Source organism: Gossypium hirsutum, chromosome A06 (genome assembly GCF_007990345.1).
Source record: "Gossypium hirsutum isolate 1008001.06 chromosome A06, Gossypium_hirsutum_v2.1, whole genome shotgun sequence".
NCBI lineage: Eukaryota > Viridiplantae > Streptophyta > Magnoliopsida > Malvales > Malvaceae > Gossypium > Gossypium hirsutum.
Window position 1 is genome coordinate 125,700,428 of NC_053429.1, and position 22,086 is coordinate 125,722,513.

At 32.6% G+C, this 22,086-nt stretch overlaps 2 protein-coding genes and 1 pseudogene across 2 annotated transcripts; all 3 read right to left on the bottom strand.

The window, feature by feature from the left end:
- Positions 1-1,797: 1,797 nt before the first annotated feature.
- LOC107937377 (PTI1-like tyrosine-protein kinase At3g15890) lies at positions 1,798-5,275 on the bottom strand. The gene is made up of 4 exons (XM_016870248.2): positions 4,760-5,275; positions 4,032-4,182; positions 2,804-3,066; positions 1,798-2,717 (listed from the first exon to the last, which is right to left on the bottom strand). Exons 1-4 carry the CDS (start codon positions 4,801-4,803, stop codon positions 2,060-2,062), a joined length of 1,116 nt encoding a protein of 371 aa, XP_016725737.1. The 5' UTR covers positions 4,804-5,275; the 3' UTR covers positions 1,798-2,059.
- A 7,107-nt stretch (positions 5,276-12,382) lies between these two features.
- On the bottom strand, positions 12,383-15,763 carry LOC107944906 (disease resistance protein SUMM2). Its single transcript, XM_041116271.1, has 2 exons — positions 15,491-15,763; positions 12,383-15,220 (listed from the first exon to the last, which is right to left on the bottom strand). The coding sequence occupies exon 2, from the start codon at positions 15,214-15,216 to the stop codon at positions 12,514-12,516; it is 2,703 nt and encodes a 900-aa protein (XP_040972205.1). The 5' UTR covers positions 15,217-15,220; positions 15,491-15,763; the 3' UTR covers positions 12,383-12,513.
- Positions 15,764-18,788: 3,025 nt separating this feature from the next.
- Positions 18,789-22,086, bottom strand: LOC121203242 (disease resistance protein SUMM2-like; annotated as a pseudogene).

Consider the following 22,086-nt stretch of genomic DNA (forward strand, 5'->3'; position numbering starts at 1 on the left):
TAAAATAGGACTCGTGAACTCGATTTCCTCGAAATTTTTTTTCACTCAAGGAGATTATTGGGCTGAAGATTAGAACACTCTTAATTGGGTTCCAACTTATTCAATATGTTCTGTTTAGTATGCAAAAATTATGGTACCATGTTTTTCTTCTTCCCTCTAAAGTTAATAAGCTGTGTAATTCTTCTCTTTGGAAAGGGTATAGCTTTCTGCTAAGGGTGCCAAAGCTAGTTTGGCTTTTGGTCTCAAGAACCTTTCGGTTTGGAACAAAGCTTGCATGATGAGATGTTTGTGGCTTATCCTAATCAAGGCTGGTTCTCTTTGGGTGGTTTGGTCTGATTTATATGTTCTCAAGGGTGCAAATATTTAGCAAGTACAGTCTCTACCTAAGCACAGCTGGGCTAGGAAGATGCTTTTAGAGCTTAGGGATGTTATGTTAACAGAATTTGGGAAAGAACTTGTTATGGTACTTTCTATCACCAGCTCAAAAATTGAATGGGCTTGGGCTAGATTTTATCAAGCTAGCATGGGACCGCATAGACACGTGTTAAATCTAGAGTAGAAAATATGTTAACATGCATGAGACTTACCTAATATGTCACATCAATGAATAATACTCATATCATATAAATAGACAAAATTCACCATCTAAGAGAGACAGAGAAAAGCGCTCTATTGAACATGACAAAAGCTTGACAAAACTTCTTGGCATAGAGTGGTATGGGGGAGCCCTACAATTTCAAGACATGCATCCATCACATGGTTGGCAATCCAAGACAGATTGCCTACGAAAAACTCAGAATTCCGGAATGAGGCATTCAGGATGAGTTTAGATATCATTTATTTGCTTCTTGTTCTTTGTCTAAATTGCTTTGGGTGAGAATTTTGCTGGCATGTGGAGAGTTTTTGTGGCATGAATCTTGGGCTGATGTGTTGAACTGGGTTATGAAGTATGGGAAAGGGAAGTCCCCAAAAGGCAAGTTGTTGTTTGTCAATTGTATTATTTTTATGCTAATTCCCAAAATTTATGCATTTTATCAATTTGGTTTTGATTAAATAAATTTAGTTTAAAACATTTACATATTCGGTCACTCCGGTCCCGATTTAACAAATTTAACACACAAATTTATACATTCTGTCAATATTTACACAAAATATAGGGATAAATCTCAAAAAGCACATATGAACTTTAATCCAACATACAATATCATAAACAAACTTTGATTTGGTGCAATTCTATATATACAACTTTAATTTTGATTTAATTTTCACATAACACTTACAACATTATTTATACAACACTATTTTCGTTAAAATTACGTGGAAATTGTTGGTTGACATTTTATTAAACTAAAAAAAGAATAAGTTGTAATGTTTCCACATAAAATATAAAAAATATATTTTCGCATAAATTTAAATTATTTTTCCACTACTATAATGATAAAAAAAATAGTACCACATAAATAATAGTGTTAATAAAATGAGAAAATTTAATCAAAATAAAAATTTCACATTTATAATTGTACTAAATCAATGTTACTCTATAATATTATACATTTGATCAAAATTTACATATAATTTTGAGATTTATTCTCAAAATATATAAAGATCGAGGACTAAACTTATTATACCGGTCAAAATTATGTATAATTAACGGAAAACATTTGTCTTTAGTTATCTATTCTCGGAATTAATAGAAATTAAATTACTCTATTTTTTTGTTTTTTTAAGGGATCACTTTGGAAATTGACAGAAATTATAGAAAAAAGACAATAAAAAAGTTGGATTTTGATGGTCTCATTTCAAATGCTTATCTCACAAAGCAAAAATCATTGTAACTCAAAATGTCTGTCAAAAAGCATCAGTTAAAACTGAAGACCAAACATGAAACAACCTAAACATGATCCTCTACCACTCATAAAAAAACATGCTTTCCATATTACAACATGCCCCAATTTTGCTGCCAATCCTAATAATAAACAGCCATTGCCAATACAAAAACAAAAAAAAGCAAATTACACATACAATTTCACATCTAAATACTTTGGTTTTGTCCACAGCATCACCCGTCTTCAGTCTTTTCCTGCTCGGAATCCTTCGCCGGTTTCAAATCCTTCTCTTCCTTAATTATGTCTGAGTTCTCTTCGGCAGCTGTTATCCCGTCATCGTCGCAAACAGTTTGCAGAGTCTTAAATAGTTCATTGTTTTCTAGTTCAGTTAATTTCTCTTTGGACTCACCTTTGAGTAGCTCGAGGACTTCAAGCATGGTAGGTCTTTTGTCTGGCCGATTATCGGCACAAACAAGTGCGACAAGGATGATCCTTTTTAACTCCTCTTCCACATACTTCCCGTTCAGTTTCGGGTCTGCCATTTCATCGAACTTCCCTTCACAAGCTAATGGCAGTGCCCATTCGGAAATCGACCGCTTCACTGTTCTATTCACTTTCTCGAGGGGTTTCTTGCCACTTGCAAGCTCTAGCAATAGAATACCAAAGCTGTACACATCGCAACTCTCCGAGGCTTTTCCTAACATAGCATATTCAGGAGCAAGATAGCCAAGGGTACCCTTGACTCGAGTAGTGACATGAGTTGCACCGTCTGGGATAAACTTAGCAAACCCAAAATCAGCAACTTGAGGCTGGAATTCTGAATCCAGTAACACGTTGCTAGCTTTGATGTCTCTATGGATTATGTGTGGGGTCGAATGGTGATGAAGATAGCTGACGCAATCAATTGAACGAGGTTGAGGTTAACATTCATGTCGGAACAAGTTATAATACAGAATAAAATCGGGTCCAACACTTACGCAATTCCCTCAGCAGAGCCAATAGCAATGTTCATCCTTCGGGTCCAATCAAGAAGACATTCCGATGAATGGTGTCCATGAAGATGTGAAAGCAAGCTCAAATTCGGCATGTAGTCGTATACAATCAGACGTTCTTGACCTTCAGCACAGTATCCACGTAAACTCAGCAGATTCTTGTGTCGGACTCTCGCCAATATCTCGACCTCAACGGAAAATTCCACTTCGGCTTTGTTGCTCCACACTTTCAATCTCTTAACTGCTATCTGCAAGTACATAATTTCAAGGTAAGAACGAGCGGGGGCAAAGCTAGATTGGAGCAGGCAGGGGCCTTGGCCCCCCAAACATGAAAAATTGCCCCTTCAGTTCCTTGAGTATTTTCCAAATTTTAAGTTAATTTAATAGTAAAATTAAATTTCGGCCCTTCCTAAAATTTAAATTAAATTATGCCCTCCCGGAAACAAAAATAGTTTATAGTTTAATCGCTTAAAAATTGTAAATTTTACATTCATACAATGACAAACTTACATTTTTAGCTCACTCAAAAATTTATAATTCAAATTCGGTCCCTCTAAAAAATTTTGGCTTCACCCCTAAGAACAAGGACGAAATCAAAATAAAGGTATCATCCAAATGGCTATTTACGGATGCCATGCAAATAGAGACACTCCTACAAGCATGAATGTGTTTAGAGAAAGATCAATGCTATTTTGAAAACCTAAAATTCCATCAAATACTGAGGAGACCGTGCATTGATTTATGACACGCATTCGACAATTTTTATTTTCCAAGTGAACTACTTGAAAACCCAATTCATTAATACTACCTCAAACCAGAGAAAAGAATAGTACAACAACATAGATTGATAGACTGCCATTTCAACTTTCAAACTGTAAACAAACGAGTCCAGCAAAGTCCAGTACCCACCAACCAAAGATCAGTCATTATAGCATGATATTTAACACCGCTATCAATGCAAATCCCATCCTAGAGAAGTTGAAATCGTATTTTCAACGAAGAACTCAATATTGCAACATATAAGGTATAACAGATGCTCCTTTATGCTACTATATCAGTTCTTACAAATTGTAAACTAGATTCAGAACTAAAGATCAGTGCCAGAAAGAACAGCGGCTATTACCGCAATTTTTTCAGATCAACAATCTATTAAGTCAAATTCCAAAACCAATACATAAACATGTCATGCATAAGGAAAATTTTATTCATATACCTGTGATCCATCCCATAGCTGACCCCAGTAAACACTTCCAAATCCGCCTTCTCCAAGCTTGTTATCATAATTAAAATTATTGGTAGCTGAATGCAATTCTTTCAACGAAAAAATCCGCCATGTCGGTTGCTTCTTTCCTTTCTCCTTCTTCCTGCAGAATCAATATGAGGTTGAAACCCAAACGGTGGACCCACGGAAACATCATTAAGGTAGCTTTGGAGATAATGACATTCATGATTCTTCTTAAATTCACAGTTACATCAGATGAGAATTTGAAATACATGTTCGATCTTAACTAATTTATTCATGATGTATGCATTTCATTCTTACGATTTACCATTCAAATCCAAAATTTCAGTCAAACTCAAAAGACACTTTTCTCATGAGATTAAGAACAATATATCCTGGTTAATTTTACTCCTAAATATGAACATTTAAGCTTAAATAAGTATTTTTCTTTCTCAAATTACAGTTCCAAAAGGGGGAAAATTCAAAACTTTAGGTTACCTTCTTCTTCTTCAACAAAAGGAAATGAAAATCTAATCAGTACCCGGAAAATATTTTCCAAAAACTAAAAAAAACCCAGATTTCTTAAACCCTTACAAACCCTAAAAAGGAATCTAAAACCAAAATTCACTAAAAGAAAACACCTTCCGAAGGAAATAAAAATCTCCAAAAAGAAAACGATAAAACAATGATAATAGATAGTAAATTAATAATAAACTTACCGATCCACACCTTTCCCACAACAAATCATAGAACAAAACGCCATTATCAAACCCAAGATCCCAAACCCTTTCTTAAATCCCTGTTTCACTTTCAAAGACTTGGGTTTTTTTTCTTCTCTTGTTAGTTTAACTCTCAACTTCTTCACTTTCTAAGCAACAGATTCTGAATAGATGCTAAACATAACGCTTTTGAGCAGTGAATTGCTACAGAAGAACATGGTTTTTTTTTTGGGGTTTTGTTAAATTATTATTTCTTTTTTTTTGGGGGGGGTGAGGGATTTGCTTTTGCTTAAAAGAGAATGTTGCAGCAGTTTTCAGTTAAAGTGAAAAAGGGGATGATGAAGAAGAAATGAAAAGGAAGAAGAAGAAGAGTATAAGGGAAGGATGGTCTCTTTGGTTTTGCTTTATGAGATTGGATGCTGTTGGTGCTACAGCAATATTATTCAAATCCATAATATATAAATATTATTCAAATCCATAATATATAAATATTATACTAATGAAATATTGACACTATTAGCAAATGTTGAGACTTTAGGTCTTGAGTATTTAAATTTGAGTTTCGTCATATTCAATTGCATATTTGTGGCTCTCCAATCTCATCATGTAAATTATGCATTTTCTGATTATTTGTTTGTCGGTACATATTAATTATTTAATTATACTTTATAATTACTCGAATATATATCCATATTTATACTTACATTGTGTTTCTACATATAAAAAAAATTCTTTAAACATTCATGTTTGTATCTGATAGATCAGAATATAAAACATCAAACATGGTAGGAATTTTTTGGATTGTTAGCTAAGCTAAGCAAAGCATTAATGGAACACAAGAAGATAAAAAAGAAAAATTTAAAAAAAAACATTTTCTTTTTGACATAATAAAAACTTTAATATTAAAAAATGGTGTTTAGGATTACATTAGATTAGGTTGGAGGGCTGTGCATGTGATTACAACTAACATTGAAATCAACATATCCTAATTCCAATCATTCAATTTAAAACATTATTGGAAGTTGCATCAATCTTGTACCCCTCCCTATACAATAATTTATATATACACACATACATAATTTAAGAATATTTTATTCTAAAAACTTTTAAATAAAAAATAATATAGATTTGAATTTATATTTTTTAATTATTATAAAAATATTAATTAAATTGAATTCAATCAATAATTTAATTCGTTAATTAATATTAAATTTCAATTCAATTAATTCAGTTCGGAGTCGGTGTTTGATACCTTAATGTAACATATTATTCTTCTACATTACAAGCCAATTTACTTTAGTTGGTAGGCCTACCAATGATTGATGCAAGAAAATGATGCAATAACTTACTATATATTTCAATTATACAAGTATACACGAGATGGATATGAATATATTTAATTTTTGGGTTAATAGAATTTTTGGTCCCTAAATTTAGTAATTAGGTCTAGTTTGTATATGTATTTTATTTGTTCATTTTAGTACCAAATTTTGACAATTAAGTTCATTTTGGTATATAAACTTAGATTTAATCAAGATTTGATGATATGATACAATCTCAAAGTGTCAAATTATCAAAATTTTATATTTTATTTTTCAAGTTTAAGGATCAAAATGAATTTAGTTGTCAAGTTTAAGTACCAAAGTAGATTGAAAAAAAGTATAATTACTAAAATAAACCTGGTTCTTAGGTCTGGAGACCAAAAATTACATTAACTCTTTAATCTCTTAAAATTCATCCTATCAAAAGATATGTTGAACGCAAATATCAACGCAAAGATTATTTAAAAAATATATAATATTAAAAGAGAAAATATTTGGTACATTGGAGTTTTTAGGCTCCACAAGCAAGGTCAAGACTTAACGAGAGTCCTATAGAGATATATTAAAATATTAAAAAATCTTTTAAAGAAAAGAGAAGTATATATAACAAATTTTTAAGGCTACTTGTTTGTACCAAATACTCGTCCATGTTAAAAATACTATTTCGAAATTTGATTTCTAGATTAATCGATTAAAAACTACACGCAAGGTCGCTAAACTATTAGTATGTTTAACTTTTAGTCACCCAATTTCAAAAAGTTGCAAAATGGCCATTAAACTATTTGGAAGTTTTCATTTAAGTCACTGATTGTTAAAATTGCAGTTGTATGGCCTTCTTAGTTTGCACAGCTTACATCAATTGAAAGCTCTTCTTCTCCTTCTCTTCCATAATTCGATTTTATTTTATGAAACAACTTTGAACTTTACGAATTTGCAAACTAAAATCCAAAAAGCTTTATCCTTCAATAATTGACATTGACCGTCAGATTGGATCTAAGGTATATTCTTCTACTTGTCAATGGGTATTGATGCTCCGTACTAATCGTCGAATCATCGCTTGGAGCTCTTTAGCCAGACTTTTTAAAGAAAAAATTAACAACCCAATGACTTAAATAAAAACTTTCAAATATTTCGGTAAATGAAAACTTTTTTAATAGTTCAATGATCATTTTATAACCTTTTGAAGTTAGATAACCAAAACATAAACTTATTAATAGCTTAATGACCTTGAGTGTAATTTACCCTAAATTATTTTTCAAATAACCCAGAACTACTTTTTTTTTCCTGATTATAATCATGTCCACTAATTGCATGCTAATTTTGTCTTGAAATGATGATAATCATACCAAACTTTTGTTCAGATAATTAGCAATATTTGGTCCAACTATCTATGGACCATTTATTGGAAGATATACACTTAAAAAAAAAGAAAAGAAGAAAGGGTCCTTAATTTAATTTGTTTAGCTGGCCAATTAATAGATGATTAACACCTTAACTTCAAGCAATTGATTTTATGCATATTGGAAATTTGGATCAAGGAGGTTGTTCTTATTATCTTAATGCAACAAGTAAGAGGTCATTTTTCTTTTAAAAATATTTGTGTTACCTTAACTAGTGGTCGAGAGTTTAATTCTTATTTTGAGTATAGAGTAATTTTAAAACTCGTGGTCATCATTTACCCTCTTAATGGACCTACCAAATGCGAAAGATTAATTACTAGACTTACCCGAATAGATAACTTAAAAAAGTAAAAAATAAAAATATATCTAAGTAGTTGAAAAAAAAATTACAATGTGTAGTATTTTTATTTAAAAAAAAACCGAATCAATTTAAACTGAATCCCTTAAATTTGATTTATCATTTTTCCCTCAATAAAAGTAAATTTATCGTTTAGTATTTCAAGCTATATTCATTAATTTAAATATAAAATACTTATTTCATAGTATACGAATTAAAAACTAATTACAAAGAGTTAAATAAAAATAGATTTGAGTTTAATTGGGATATTTGCAATAAATCGAGTATCGAACAAAATCAAATATACTTAAAATGATAACCGAACCAAAATTTATCTAAATTTAATAAAAACCCAATCAAACTCTCTTGATAGATGGAAAATAAATCTTAATATTTTTATAAGATTGAATATTTAGTACATTAATAATGTATCTTTTATTCCACGAATCATTTTAAAAATTAATATTTACTGTACCATTATAGGTTAAGCTCTTACTCGTAGAATTTTAATATTTTTCCTTTTTATAATATATATTTATAAAAAAAGCATGGATGGTCTACTGAAGTAGACAAATAGTGCTTCCCCTACAACCATTCCATTTATTTATTACAAATAAGTATTCGGGATATTTACGTTTTATAATAAGATTGTAAGGATGTAAGAATACAAATAGTATATTACAGTATTTTAATTAATTTATTTGGCTAGAATGTAAATTTAGTTGTTTGGTCGATGAAATACAAAATTATGTAAAATAAATTATAATAAATATAATTCATTTAATATTTATTAATCTAAACTTCATAAAATTATTATAATTACCTTTGGAAGCAATCACACCTACGTTTTAACGTGTTTTGTTCCATTTCAAGATTCGATCACATCACAAATGGTGTTTGGATGACACCTACAGTAACCCAATTAACTTGCGGCTGCTTCAGTAGCCCACTGGTGATTTTTTGTCCAATGAGGATTTGGAAGATCAAAAAAGCATGCTCGGATATTTTACATTGGCTCCATAGTATTTTCATGGTCTCAACATGTGAAATAAAATACATAGCTCTTATAACATGCACTTGTCAAGTAATTTGGTCGAAGAATAATTTGAACGAATTATCTGTTATACAAAAAAATCAGATTACAATTTATGTAATAAATTCACAATATTTTTTGCGAAAAATTCGATGTTCCTTAATCGAAGCAAACACATAAATAATCCAAGCCACGAATGATGAAACTCTCTAAAACAATTCGGATTGAGCAGCAATTGCCCATGATTCTGGTAAATGAAATATGAAACAAAGGAAACAAATGAGAAGTGGGTGCAAAGTGAATTGCGTTAGAAAAAAAAAGTTAGGTAAAGTGGAAAAGTCAAAGAAAAATGAAGTTAAAAAAGATGGGGTTTCAACAGATTGAGGTGGAAGGCGAATGTGGCACAGTTATGAAGAGGATGCACATGAATTAAAGTTAAAGATGGAGTTTCAACCATTAGAGCTGTCGTAACCAATTTAAAAAAAAAAACGGGTATTGACTTGGAGAAAAAACGAAAACGGGAGTTGCCACCAATCTTTTTGGGCGTGATTGGATCATTTTGTAAAAGTGGTTGTTTTTAATGAATGGTTTGATTTATTTAAACAATAATTTTGGTCCCCGTAAATCAAGAAAACAGGTTCGGGAGTCGGTTACACACGAGGAAGGATTAGCACCCTCGTAGCGCCCAAAAATTGGTACCTAGTTGATTAATTAATATCTTAGTGTCGAAAATGGAAAGCTTGAAAGACATTGAAATACGATCCCTCTTCGTAAAAATGCTAATTTGAAAATGACCGAATAAATTAAAACAAATGTTAAAGACTCTCTCATCTCGAAGTAATAAAATGTCACGCTCAGTAAGTTAGGACACGACATTTCAAACTTTGAGAATGAGCTTGCCTTTATTTAAAATTCATATATTCTAAATTTTTTTAAAAGGCTGTTCGGTTATTTAGGATAAACAAGAAAAGTCGAAACCCAGTAAGTTAGGGCACGTTTTCTCGAATTTCCTAATACCAAATATTACCTTTATTTTTAAACAAATTCTTATTTCGAGGTGACAAAATGTCGTACCCAGTAAGTTAAGGCACAACACCTCGTGCTTCCGAAAATAAGTGTTTTTTTCGTATTGCGATTTAAGAGGATTATATCGTTATTTAGATTTAAACGAGGAAAATCGAAACCCAGTAAGTTAGGGCGCAATTTTCTCGAATTGTCTAAATACGAAACTTGTTTTATTTTAAAAAAACGCGATTATGTGCGTCGAGTAAAAGACCAATGTAATCATAATCGCATGGTGAAATAAGAAACAAGTTGCAGTATTAACATGCATAATAATAACAAAGGTGGTGATATAAACAACAATTATAATGACAAAATAATATGAATTTGCAGATATATTGAGACATATAAGAATAAACGAATAAACATAATGAAATAATGATAATGAGAACAAAACGAAATAAAAATACAACGATAAAGGAAATAACAAAGCAAATTATAGTATAAATTAGATTTTAAATCGGGGGTAAGCAAATAAACATATGAGTAAGTAAACAAACTTATAATAAATAAAAAACATAAAATAGTAATAAATGGTATTAACAAAATACATATAGATATAATTACAATAACAATAATGGTAATAAAAAATAAAAATAATAGTAATAATAGCACGTTAAGTTGTAACAGTAAAATAATAAAAATTGTGATAAGAAAAACATGATAGTGAAATAATAATAGTAATAATGTTAATAAAGATACAAAATGATAATAAGTAAAAATGCCAATGAAGATAATAAAAAAAAAAAGCAATAGTAGAATAGTAATGTTTATGCGTAAATATAAAGATAGGTATAATACATAAAATATAAACATAAATATAAAGAGAGAAATAAAATTAGATAAGACGAATATAAATTAAGATATAATAGCAATAATAGCAATAATAATAAATATTGATAATAAACAATAATAAAAGGAATAAAAATAATAGTAATAATAAGAATATTTAATAATAGTAATAATAACAACAATATAATATATACATGAAAAATACTGATAATAGCGCAAATAATAACAAAAATAATGAAATTAACTAATTTAACAGTAAAATAGTTAAATAATAAAAAGGGATTAAATTGAGGACTGAAACAAATTATTAAGTACAAATTTAGATAAACAAAAAATGATTGCAAACTGAATTAAAAGTGGAAGGACTTATTTGGCAAATAACCCATTATAGCAAAAACGCGCGGATCTCAGGTAAGGCGGGTCGGGTTGCACGGGTATGGCCATTGCTCCGGCGAGGTTTCAGTCCGGTCGCCACTGTGGACCGGAAAATATAAAAGGTACGCTTTTTTTATATATTTTTTTAAATATTTTTTTGATATAATCTAATATATTGTATAGGAAAAGATAGATTCAAAAATAGAAAAAAAAAGAAGAAGAAGAAAAGAAAAGAAAAACTTAGCCCGATTTTGAACCTCCTTTCTATTTCAATTGCTTTCGTTGTTCTTTTTGCTTTGAATTGCTGCTGTTTTTATTCAATGTCCCTCCTTTGTATTGATGAAGAAAAAAAAAGGTCTTTTTACATTGTGTTTTGATGGCTTTTATAGCCTTGTTACATGATTTATTTTATATTATCTTTCTTTTCTCTTCCTTTTGTAAGTGCAAGTGGAGTGGTGGCATAGTAGAGTAGGTGGCCAAGGTGGGTGGCCAACAAGGGTGGTGGAATAGGTGGGATTAGGGTTTTCTTTTTCTGATTTTTTTTTGGTTGGGTTAGTGTTTTGGGTTAATTTTGGGCTAAGAGTTTTGGGTTTGTATTGGATTTTAATTGGGTAATTGGATTATGTTTATTTGGGCCAAAATTGGGCTTGTACAAGAGCTTTCATTATGGATAGTAAAGATAAAGTAAGAAGTTCACAGAGTGTATACCCAGAGAAGGAAATCAAAGTAGCTTACTTTTATAGCCAGATATGGAGCAAGATACGAAGAAGAAAGGTACTGGTCTCGACTCTTTTGTTTAGTTGGAGCAGATGCAGTAGTGTTAGGGTTGTTAGCTGCCGTTAACTGATAAGATAGTGAACAATTGTTAATCTGGCTTAACTATTATTTCCAATAGAATAGGTTAAAATATATTATTAGTCCTTGTAATTTTATAAAATTCGAGATTTTGTCCTTGTACTTCATAACATAAATATTCAATCCTCGCATTTTTCAATTTAAAAATACTACTCCAATCATTTCATCATTGATAGTTTTTGGCCAATATTTTGGACTTTTATAAAATTTGACATTTAGCCATTGTACTTTAAAAGTTAAGTATTCAATCCTTCTATTTTTTCCAATCATTATCATCATTGGTAGTTTTTGGTAAAGTTATTAAAAAAAAATAACAATACCGACCCAATAATCGTGGTTGAAGATTTCAATTCTTTTATTTTATTTTATAAATCTAAGATAAAATTTGCTAATTTTCAACAAAAAGAACTAAAAGTATTTGAAACCTTATTAGACTGAAATAAAATATTTGATCATGATCAACTGGAGTGCTAATACATTTCATTATCCTTTAGGACTACAGGAATATTGATAGCAAAACAGAAAAAAAGTAGCAGCTAATTAACCAGCTTTATTTTTTCAATACGGTTTTCTACATTTCATCCATAAACAGACTTGAAAGAAGGGAGAAAAACATCTCGAGTGGCTTCATTTTTCCATTCTACTGTTGCCCACCGATCTTTGCTTCCCTCAATACTGAGCAGATTCCCTTTTGCACTGTCTGAATTGAAAGGAAGCTTCTTCAGTTCTCCGCAGACATTTATACGGATAAGTTTCAGACATGGGAAGGGTAGGGCATCCCAGTATATGCTCTTCATTTTCGGTAGAAACTGGAAGTAAAGTGTTTCAAGCTTCAGAAATGGTTTAGGGTATGGACTTCCAATCACACTTGCAACTTCACCAAGTTTTCCCTCACTCAATATTTCTTCCATATTTAGACACAGATATAATTCAAGATTTCTTAAATTTGGAGCAAGAATCAGCCAGGTCACGTCTCTCAATTTGTTACATCCAATAATTGTAACACTGCTCAATGTGTGAAAGCGTGATGTATAATTAGCACTTGAATATACCCCTGTATGCAGCTTTTCCATTTTTATCTCCTCCATACTTTCACAATAGGAGAAGAGTAGAGTCTCTAGACGCTCCAAATTTTCCAAGCACAAAACATTGAACACTTTTGATTCTCTAAAATCAATAAGTTGTAGTGTTTGGGTCCAACATCGAAACAAGTTAAAGTTCAGGAATTTTTCTACACAAAACATGTTGCGTATAGGTATAGCTAGTTTATTCAAATGTTGCAAACCTTTCAACTCCTCTATAAGTTTTTCATGACCCCCACTCAAAACATTGTCTTCATCAGGATAATCTCCATTTTCCAGCAACAACATTCTGAATATTTGCAACTTGGAAAAACTAGATATCAAATGCTGAGGGATTCTTTTGAGGTTCTCCATATAATTCAAGTCCAACATTTTTAGTTTTGTCAACGATTTCAACTCTATTGGCAACTCTTCCATACCAGTATAAGATAGATCAAGACATTCTAGTGAAATCAACTGTGAAATGCCCTTAGGCAGAGTTTGTAATTCAGGGTTTTTTGACAAATCCAAAACAATTAGATGAGGTATAAATTGGAAGAAACCATCGTTGATCACTTTCAACTCATTTTGGCTAAGAAACAAGGTTCGAAGGTTAGGGCATTTGGGTGTTTCGTTGAGAACTTCAAGCTTATTTTCCATCACTGACATTCTTTTTACACTTTCCCATATCTTAACATCTGGTTCTTCAAATAACTGAGCCCCTGCTTTTACAAAAAAGTCATTCTCTGTTGCTTTGAGCTCGTGTGTAATCCATAAAGCCATGTCACGGATCACATCATGCATTTTCACACAATCTTCACCTAATTCATCACCATTTTCCAATAAACAAGCATTCAGAAGAGAGTTGATAATGTCGTCACCTTGCATTTGAGCATCACTTATTCTATCAAATTCATTCAATAGCCCTTCACAAAACCAATACTCCACTAATCTAGTTTTGGGAATACAATAATCTTCAGGATGCAGACAACAATATAGGAGACAACATTTCATTGTGGCATTAGGCAAATTATCATAACTGAATTTTAAAAGCGGAAATACCTCATTTTCCATTTTTGGCAATGCACATCGCTTCAACATCTCAATTGCATATTTCCATTCCCCAAGTGTTGTCTTGCAAGCCATAGCACGACCGATTGTAATTAATGCAAGAGGCAGCCCACCGCACCTTTCAGCTACTTGTTTAGCTAAGTTTTGAATGTCTGGATGGCTGTTGAGAGTTTCATATCCAACCTTGTCTTGGAACAACTCCCAAGCTTTCTCCGGTTCCAGGCACTCCACTTTGATTTTCTTTCGAGCTCCCATTTCGCCACATACCTCCAAAGATCGAGTAGTAAAAATAAGCTTTGAACCATTTTCTTGGCTTGGTATTGGTATCCCAACTTGGTTTAAATCCACCCTCTCCCATAAATCATCAAATAATACAACAAATTTCTTGTTGTGCAAGACCCCATAGATATCTGTAGCTTTCTGGTCAACACTTTTTTCCTTCCATGAGTCATCTGAAAACCCAAGATTTCCACCAATCCTATCTTGAATCTTTCCAACATCGTAATCTTTAGACACCAACGCCCAGATAACTTTAAAATCATTCTGTGTGGTGCTGAACTTGTTGTTGAGTTTGGTCAAGAGTGTTGTCTTGCCAACGCCCCCCAAGCCATAGAGGCCAATGATCCCCACATCTGTTTCCACGATGCAGCTCCATACCTTTTGAATTGTGGATTCTAAAGCAACCGGCTGCTCTACAGGTCTTACTACCACTGAAGCTGCGGACTGATTATCCGCTACCTTCTCAAAAGCTCCTTTACTCTTGTGATCATCTATTTGTTGAAGCATTTTGGCCACATTCTTACCAAACTTGTAGCTAGACAAGCAACTCTTGGAAGCACAGCCGCCGAGACACAAGTTATTCATCTGTTGAGGAGCATTTGAAACCAATTGTTCCGCCTCTGTTATCATAGTTTCTGCTTTTGAAAGCCATAGCTGAACTTGCTCAAGTGGCTTCAATAGTCGTTCTTCTGCAAGATCAACCTGCCTTCGCAGGTCATTTCTTTGTGCCTTCAGTTCTTGAAGAGCAGCAGATAAAGTTGGAAGAGTTTGTTTAAGCTTCCAGACATAATTAGCATGGCTAACAATGAAATCCCAGCCACGAAGAAGGAAATTCTCGAAACTCCATTGTACGGGGCAGCAGTTGGCCATGATTCTGGTCAATGAAAGATAAAATAAAGGAAACAAATGAGATGTGGATGCAAAGTGAATTGTTTGTGAATGAGTTAAAAATGAAGTTAAAGAAGATGGGGTTTGAACAGATTGAGGTGGAATGCGATTGCGGCACAGTTATGAAGAGGACGCACATCAAATCAAGCTAAAGAAGATGGGGTTTCAACCATTACAGCTTTCATTATAGATAGTAAAGATAAAGCAAGCAGATTCACAGAGTGTATACCCAGACAAGGAAATCAAAGTAGCTAACCTTTTTTAGCCAAAGATGGAGCAAGATACGAAGAAGACAGGTACGTAGTGGGGTGGAAGCAGATCCACCAAATTAGCACAGGTCTCGAGTCTCGACTCTTTTGTTTAGTTGGAGCAGATGCAGTAGCAGAATTTGGTAGTTTCCTGGTGAAAGATAGTTGGAAATTGAATGGATCAGACTTGCTGTGATTATCTAAGTCTTGTGCATGGAAATGAGGAAATTTTTAGTTATTTGCGTCAGCTATAGCTTAGGTACTTGTCTCGGTTCCTCTGCTACCATCTTTTCTCTTTATGAAAAAGAAAATATATATATATTCTTAATAACTATTACCGCTAATAGAGTAGTTAAAATATATGCTAAATTACACATATAATCACTCAACCATTAAAGATTTTCATTTTAGCCATCTAAAATAAAAGAAAAAATTACAATTTATACACCTGCATTATATAGTTCGTTTATTTTGATCTCGCCTATTAAAATCATCGTTAAAATTACAAACGGTAAACTGATATAGATTTTTCTTTTAAATTTTGATTCTCTATATAACTAAAATAAAATTCATGTCATTACAATTCATTAAAATTTATCATATAGTCCTCAAACTTTTAATTTAATTTAAATGAGGTATTCAACTCCAACTCCTACAACTATTTCATTTATTTATTTCAAATAACTACTAAACAATTCTTAATTAATGACCATTTTATAATTTTTTATAATTAAATGGTTGAAATATAAATTTATAAATAATTTAATGACTTTAAGTATAATTTAACTTTTATTATTTTTCAAATAACCCCGAACTTGGATCAAGGAGATTGTTGTTATTATCTTAATGCAACAAGTAAGAGGTTGAATACTCTTCGCTTTTATAACCCTACCTACCATATTTATTTATTATTTTAATATGGGAAACTATCATTTTTCTTGAATAAAAATACATTTAATAATATAAATAATATTAACCCCTTCCCACCTATCAAGAGTCCTACATTTTTCACAAGACTTCTGTTTTCTTGCATGCATGTGTTCACACATGTTAATTATTTATATAATAATTTCTCGAAAACCTATTTTTATATTATAATATAGTTTTGAACGTATTTATGTAATATAAATATGGTTAGTTTTGTACTATTTTGTTGGGAAACTCAATTAATCACCTTCCTTCTTACTGGTTTTCCTTCTAATAATCTACATCACTCACATTTAAGTTTTTTCTTTAAAATTTAAGCAGTAAGTAAAGTAATAATTTTATTTACACACTTAATGTATTATGGATAATAACTTCCTCAATGAAATAATAAGTGCCAAAAACTATTGATATGAAACCTATACAAATCTCTTCAAAATATAAGAGTTCGAAACTTGGTAACATATCAGATTAAATAAAATAAAGTCTAGGTTAACATTTAATTGTTTGAGATAAGTATTGAATTGATAAGCTATAAAACTAATATATTTTAATCTCATTCTTGATATGTTTTTGAATGACTAATTATGTAAATTAGTGAATTTGATGCTCCTAATCCTTTAAAATCATGTTTCTATACTTAAGGAAGTAAAATGAGCGAAAAATGAGCAAAAATCAGACAAAAAGAGCTGTTTTCAGGATCCATACGAGCTGAGCATTTCCACATAGGCTGGCCACAGGCCCATGTGCCAGCCCGTGTCGATTTCGCATTCTGCTTCCCAAATACACGAAAAAACCAAATTTTTAGGCTTTTTGAGCACTCTAAAATCTATAAATACCTATTAGAATAAGACATAAGGGGGCATCAGAGAAAATCAAAGAAAAGACTCAAAGAACACCAACAGAGCCAACTCAGAAGCAGATCTCCTTTAAGATTGAAGATCTCCTTTTAACTTATTTCAAAGTTTTATTAAATTTCTTTATGTCTTGTGGTTTTTCTGACTTTAAGATGTATTCATTCGAATTATGAACTGATCCCCTAGATACATAGGGAAGATGAAACTTATGATGAATCCTATTTTCTAATTTATGTTTTTAGAAATAAATATTTGATTTTTATCCTCAATTATGTATAATTATTTCTTATTTTAATATTTTTGGGATATTAATTTATGTTTAATGTGCTTAATTCAGTAGAGCAAAAGTCCAATTTGAAGAATAGATTTAGTATAATTGAGTGGAGTTACATGCAATCCTAGAAATAGAACGACATAAATCTATCGGATTAGAGTCAAATCTAATTGAGGAATCCATAGATCAAGTTAATGCGACGATAATGGTTTTAATTAGAAAGAAATTTTAATTAATCAAACTAAAGTAAGTATTAACATAATTTAGGGATTTCTACATATCAAGTCCGAAGTGAATAAATTGTTTAATTCAAATTCATAATCAAAATAGATGAAAAATAAATTACTTATTTGTCATATCTTAAAATTTGGGCTAGAAAAAATTGGATTAGTGAAATTATGAGTGGTCACATTCTGATTTTGAGTTAAGATTATGAAAATTTTGTTACGTGAAATGATCTAGTTTAGTGCTTGAGCGTTGTGTTAACGTGTGTGAGGTTTTGAAGAGCAGCAGATAAAGATGGAAGAGTTTGTTTAAGCTTGCATACATAATTAGGATGACCAACAAAGAAATCCCAGCCACGAAGAAGGAAATTCTCGAAACTCAAAGAAAAATAAAGATACAGAAGATGGGGTTTCTACAGATTGAGGTGGAAGGCGTTTGTGCCACAGTTATGAGAGGATGCACATGAAATAAAGTTAAAGAATATGGGTTTCAACCATTACAGCTTTCATTATGGATAGTAAAGATAAAGCAAGTAGATTCACAGAGTGTATACCCAGAGAAGGAAATCAAAGTAGCTAACTTTTTTAGCCAAAGATACGAGGAAGACAGGTAATGGGTGGAAGAAGATCCACCAAATCAGAACTGGTCTCCACTCTTTTGTTTAGTTGGAGCAGATGCAGTAGCAGAATTCTGGTGAAAGATAGTTGGAATTTGAATCAATCAGGCTTGCTGTGACGGTTATTTGCTTCAGCTCTACCTTAGGTCCTTGTCTAGCTTAAAATATAGCAGCCGCCATGTGGAGGCGTCGCTACCACTACTGGCGCACTTTATGGTTTTGATTGTTTGTCATCAAATTTTCCCTTGTATATGTTTGGATCTGTATTTGTGAGATTTGAGATAAAAATGATATTTTTTAAAAAAAATTCTAAGTTAAAATTTGAGGAAGATGGGTTTTTCAACTATTTAGTTCATGTTTTTAAATTCTAATTTTTTATTTTTTGAATACAGATATTGCAAATTACAAACTAATTAAGAAGCCTTATTCTCTCAAAATTTAAACTTCATACAACAATGAACCATTTTGCAATTTTTTACATTTCATTCATAAGGAGACTTGAAAGAAGGGAGAAAAACATCTCGAGTGGCTTTATTTTCCCATTCTACTGTTGCCCACCAATCTTTGCTTCCCTCAATGCTGAGTTGGTTCCCTTTTGCACTGTTTGAGTTGAGAGGAAGCTTCTTCAGTTCTTGGCATTTCAGTATATGAATAAGTTTCAAACATGGGAAGGGTAGAGCATCCCAGTATATGCTCTTCAATTTCAATAGCAATTGTAAGGAAAGTGTTTCAAGCTTCAAAAATGGTTTAGTGTTTGAAATTCCAATCACACCTGCAACTTCACCAAATTTTCTTTCACTCAATATTTCTTCCATTTTTCCACACGCAATAACAGAAAGAGTCCTTAGATTTGGAGCAACAATCAGCCAAGTTATGTCTCTCAATTTGTTACAGCAAAAAATTTGAACTTCACTCAATGTGTGAAAATATGAAGTATTATTAGTACTTGAAGAAACCGAGATATGCAGCTTTTCCATTTTTATCTCCTTCATACTTGTACAATTGGAGATGTGTAGTCTTTGTAAATGCTCCAAATTTTCTAAGCATAAAACATTTAACACTTCTGATTCTCTAAAATCACAAAGTTGTAGTGCTTGGGTCCAACATCGAAACAAGTTAAAGCTCAGGAATCTTTCTAGACAAAACATGCTTTTTATCTGTATCCTTAGTATGTTCAAACGTTGTAAACCTTTCAACTCCTCTATAAGCTTTTCATTACCCCCATTTAGAACATTATCTTCATTAGGATAATCTTTAGGATATGGCCAGAGTCTGAATATTTGCAACTCGAAAAAACAAGATATCAAATGTTGTGGGATTTTTCTGAGATTGAACATACAACTCAAGTCCAACAATTTTAGTTTTGTCAACGATTTCAACTCCATTGGCAACTCTTCAATACCAGTCCAGGATAGATCAAGACATTCTAGTGAAATCAATTCCGAAATTCCCTTAGGCAATGCTCGTAATTCATTGTTTGTTGATAAATCCAAAACAGATAGATGAGGTATAAACTGGAAGAAGCTACCATTGATCACTTTCAACTTGTTTCGGCTAAGAAACAAGGTTCGAAGGTTAGGGCATTTGGGTGTTTCTTTGAGAACTGCAATCTTATTTTCCATCACTGACATTCTTTTTACACTTTCCCATGCCTTAACATCTGGTTCTTCAAATAATTGAGCCCCTACTTTTACAAAAAAAATTATTCTCTGTTGCTTCGAATTCGCGTGTAATCCATAAAGCCATGTCACGGATCACATCATGCATCTTCACACAATCTTCTCCATTTATTACACCACCATTTTCCAATAAACAAGCATTCAAAAGAGAGCTGATAATATCGTCACCTTGCATTTGAGCATCACTAATTCTATCAAATTCATTCAATAGCCCTTCACAAAACCAATACTCCACTAATCTCTTTTTGGGAATACAATAATCTTCAGGGTGTAGACAACAATATAGGAGGCAACTTTTCATTGTCGCATTAGGCAAATTATCATAACTGAATTTTAAAAGCGGAAATACCTCATTTTCCATTTTTGACAATGCACATCGCTTCAACATCTCAATTGCATACTTCCATTCCCCAAGTGTTTTCTTGCAAGCCATGGCACGACCGATTGTAATTAGTGCAAGAGGCAGCCCACCGCACCTTTCAGCTACTTGTTTAGCTAGGTTTGGGATATCTGGATGGCTGTTGAGAGTTTCATATCCAACCTCGTCTTGAAACAATTCCCAAGCCTTCTCCGATTCCAGGCACTCCACTTTGATTTTCTTTCGAGCTCCCATTTCACCACATACCTCCAAAGACCGTGTAGTGAAAATAAGTTTGGAACCATTTTCTTGGCTTGGTTTTGGTATCCCAACTTGGTTCAAATTCACCCTCTCCCATAAATCATCCAATAATACAACAAATTTCTTGTTGCGCAAGACCCCATAGATATCTACAGCTTTCTCTTCAACACTTTTATGCTTCCATGAGTCATCTGAAAACCCAAGATTTACACCAATCCTATCTTGAATCTTTCCAACATCGTAATCTTTAGACACCAACGCCCAGATAACAACATCAAAATTATTCGGTTTGGTGCTAAACTTGTTGTTGAGTTTGGTCAAGATTGTTGTCTTGCCAACGCCCCCCAAGCCATAGAGGCCAACGATCCCCGCATCTGTTTCTACGATGCAACTCCACACCTTTTGGATTGTGGATTCCAGATCAACCGCCTGCTCTACAGGTCTTACTACCACTGAAGCTGCGGGCTGATTCACCGCTACCTTCTCAAAAACTCCTTTACTCTTATGATCGCTTATTTCCTGAAGCATTTTGGCCACTTTTTTACCAAACTTGTAGCTAGACAGGCAACTCTTGGAAGCACAGCCGCCGAGACACAAGTTATTCATTTGTTGAGGACCATTTGAAACCAATTCTTGCGCCTCTGTTATCATAGTTTCTGCTTTTGAAAGCCATAGCTGAACTTGCTCAAATGGCTTCAATAGTCTTTGTTCTGCAAGATCAACCTGCCTTCGCACGTCATTTCTTTGGGCCCTCAGTTCTTGAAGAGCAGCAGATAAAGTTGGAAGAGTTTGTTTAAGCTTCCAGACATAATTAGCATGGCTAACAATGAAATCCCAGCCACGAAGAAGGAAATTCTCGAAACTCCATTGCACGGGGCAGCAATTGACCATGATTCTGGTAAATGAAGGATAAAATAAAGGAAACAAATGAGATGTGGATGCAAAGTGAATTGTTTGTGAATGAGTTAAAAATAAAGTTAAAGAAGGGATTTCAACAGATTGAGGTCGAAGGCGATTGTGCCACAGTTATGAAGAGGATGCACATGAAATAAAGTTAAAGAAGATGGGGTTTCAACCATTAGAGCTTTCGTTATGGATAGTAAAGCCAAAGCAAGCAGATTCACTGAGTGTGTACCCAGAGAAGGAAATCAAAGTAGCTAACTTTTTTAGCCAAACATGGAGCAAGATACGAAGAAGAGGGGTAGTGGGTCGAAGACTTACCGGTTAGATCCACCAAATTAGCACTGGTCTCGACTCTTTTGTTTAGTTGGAGCAGATGCAGTAACAGAATTCTGGTGAAAGATAGTTGGAATTTTAATCGATTGGGCTTGCTTGGAAATCTGGAAATTTTTAGTTATTTGGTTCAGCTCTACGCTAGCTTAGGTACTTGTCTGGGTTCCTCTGCTACAA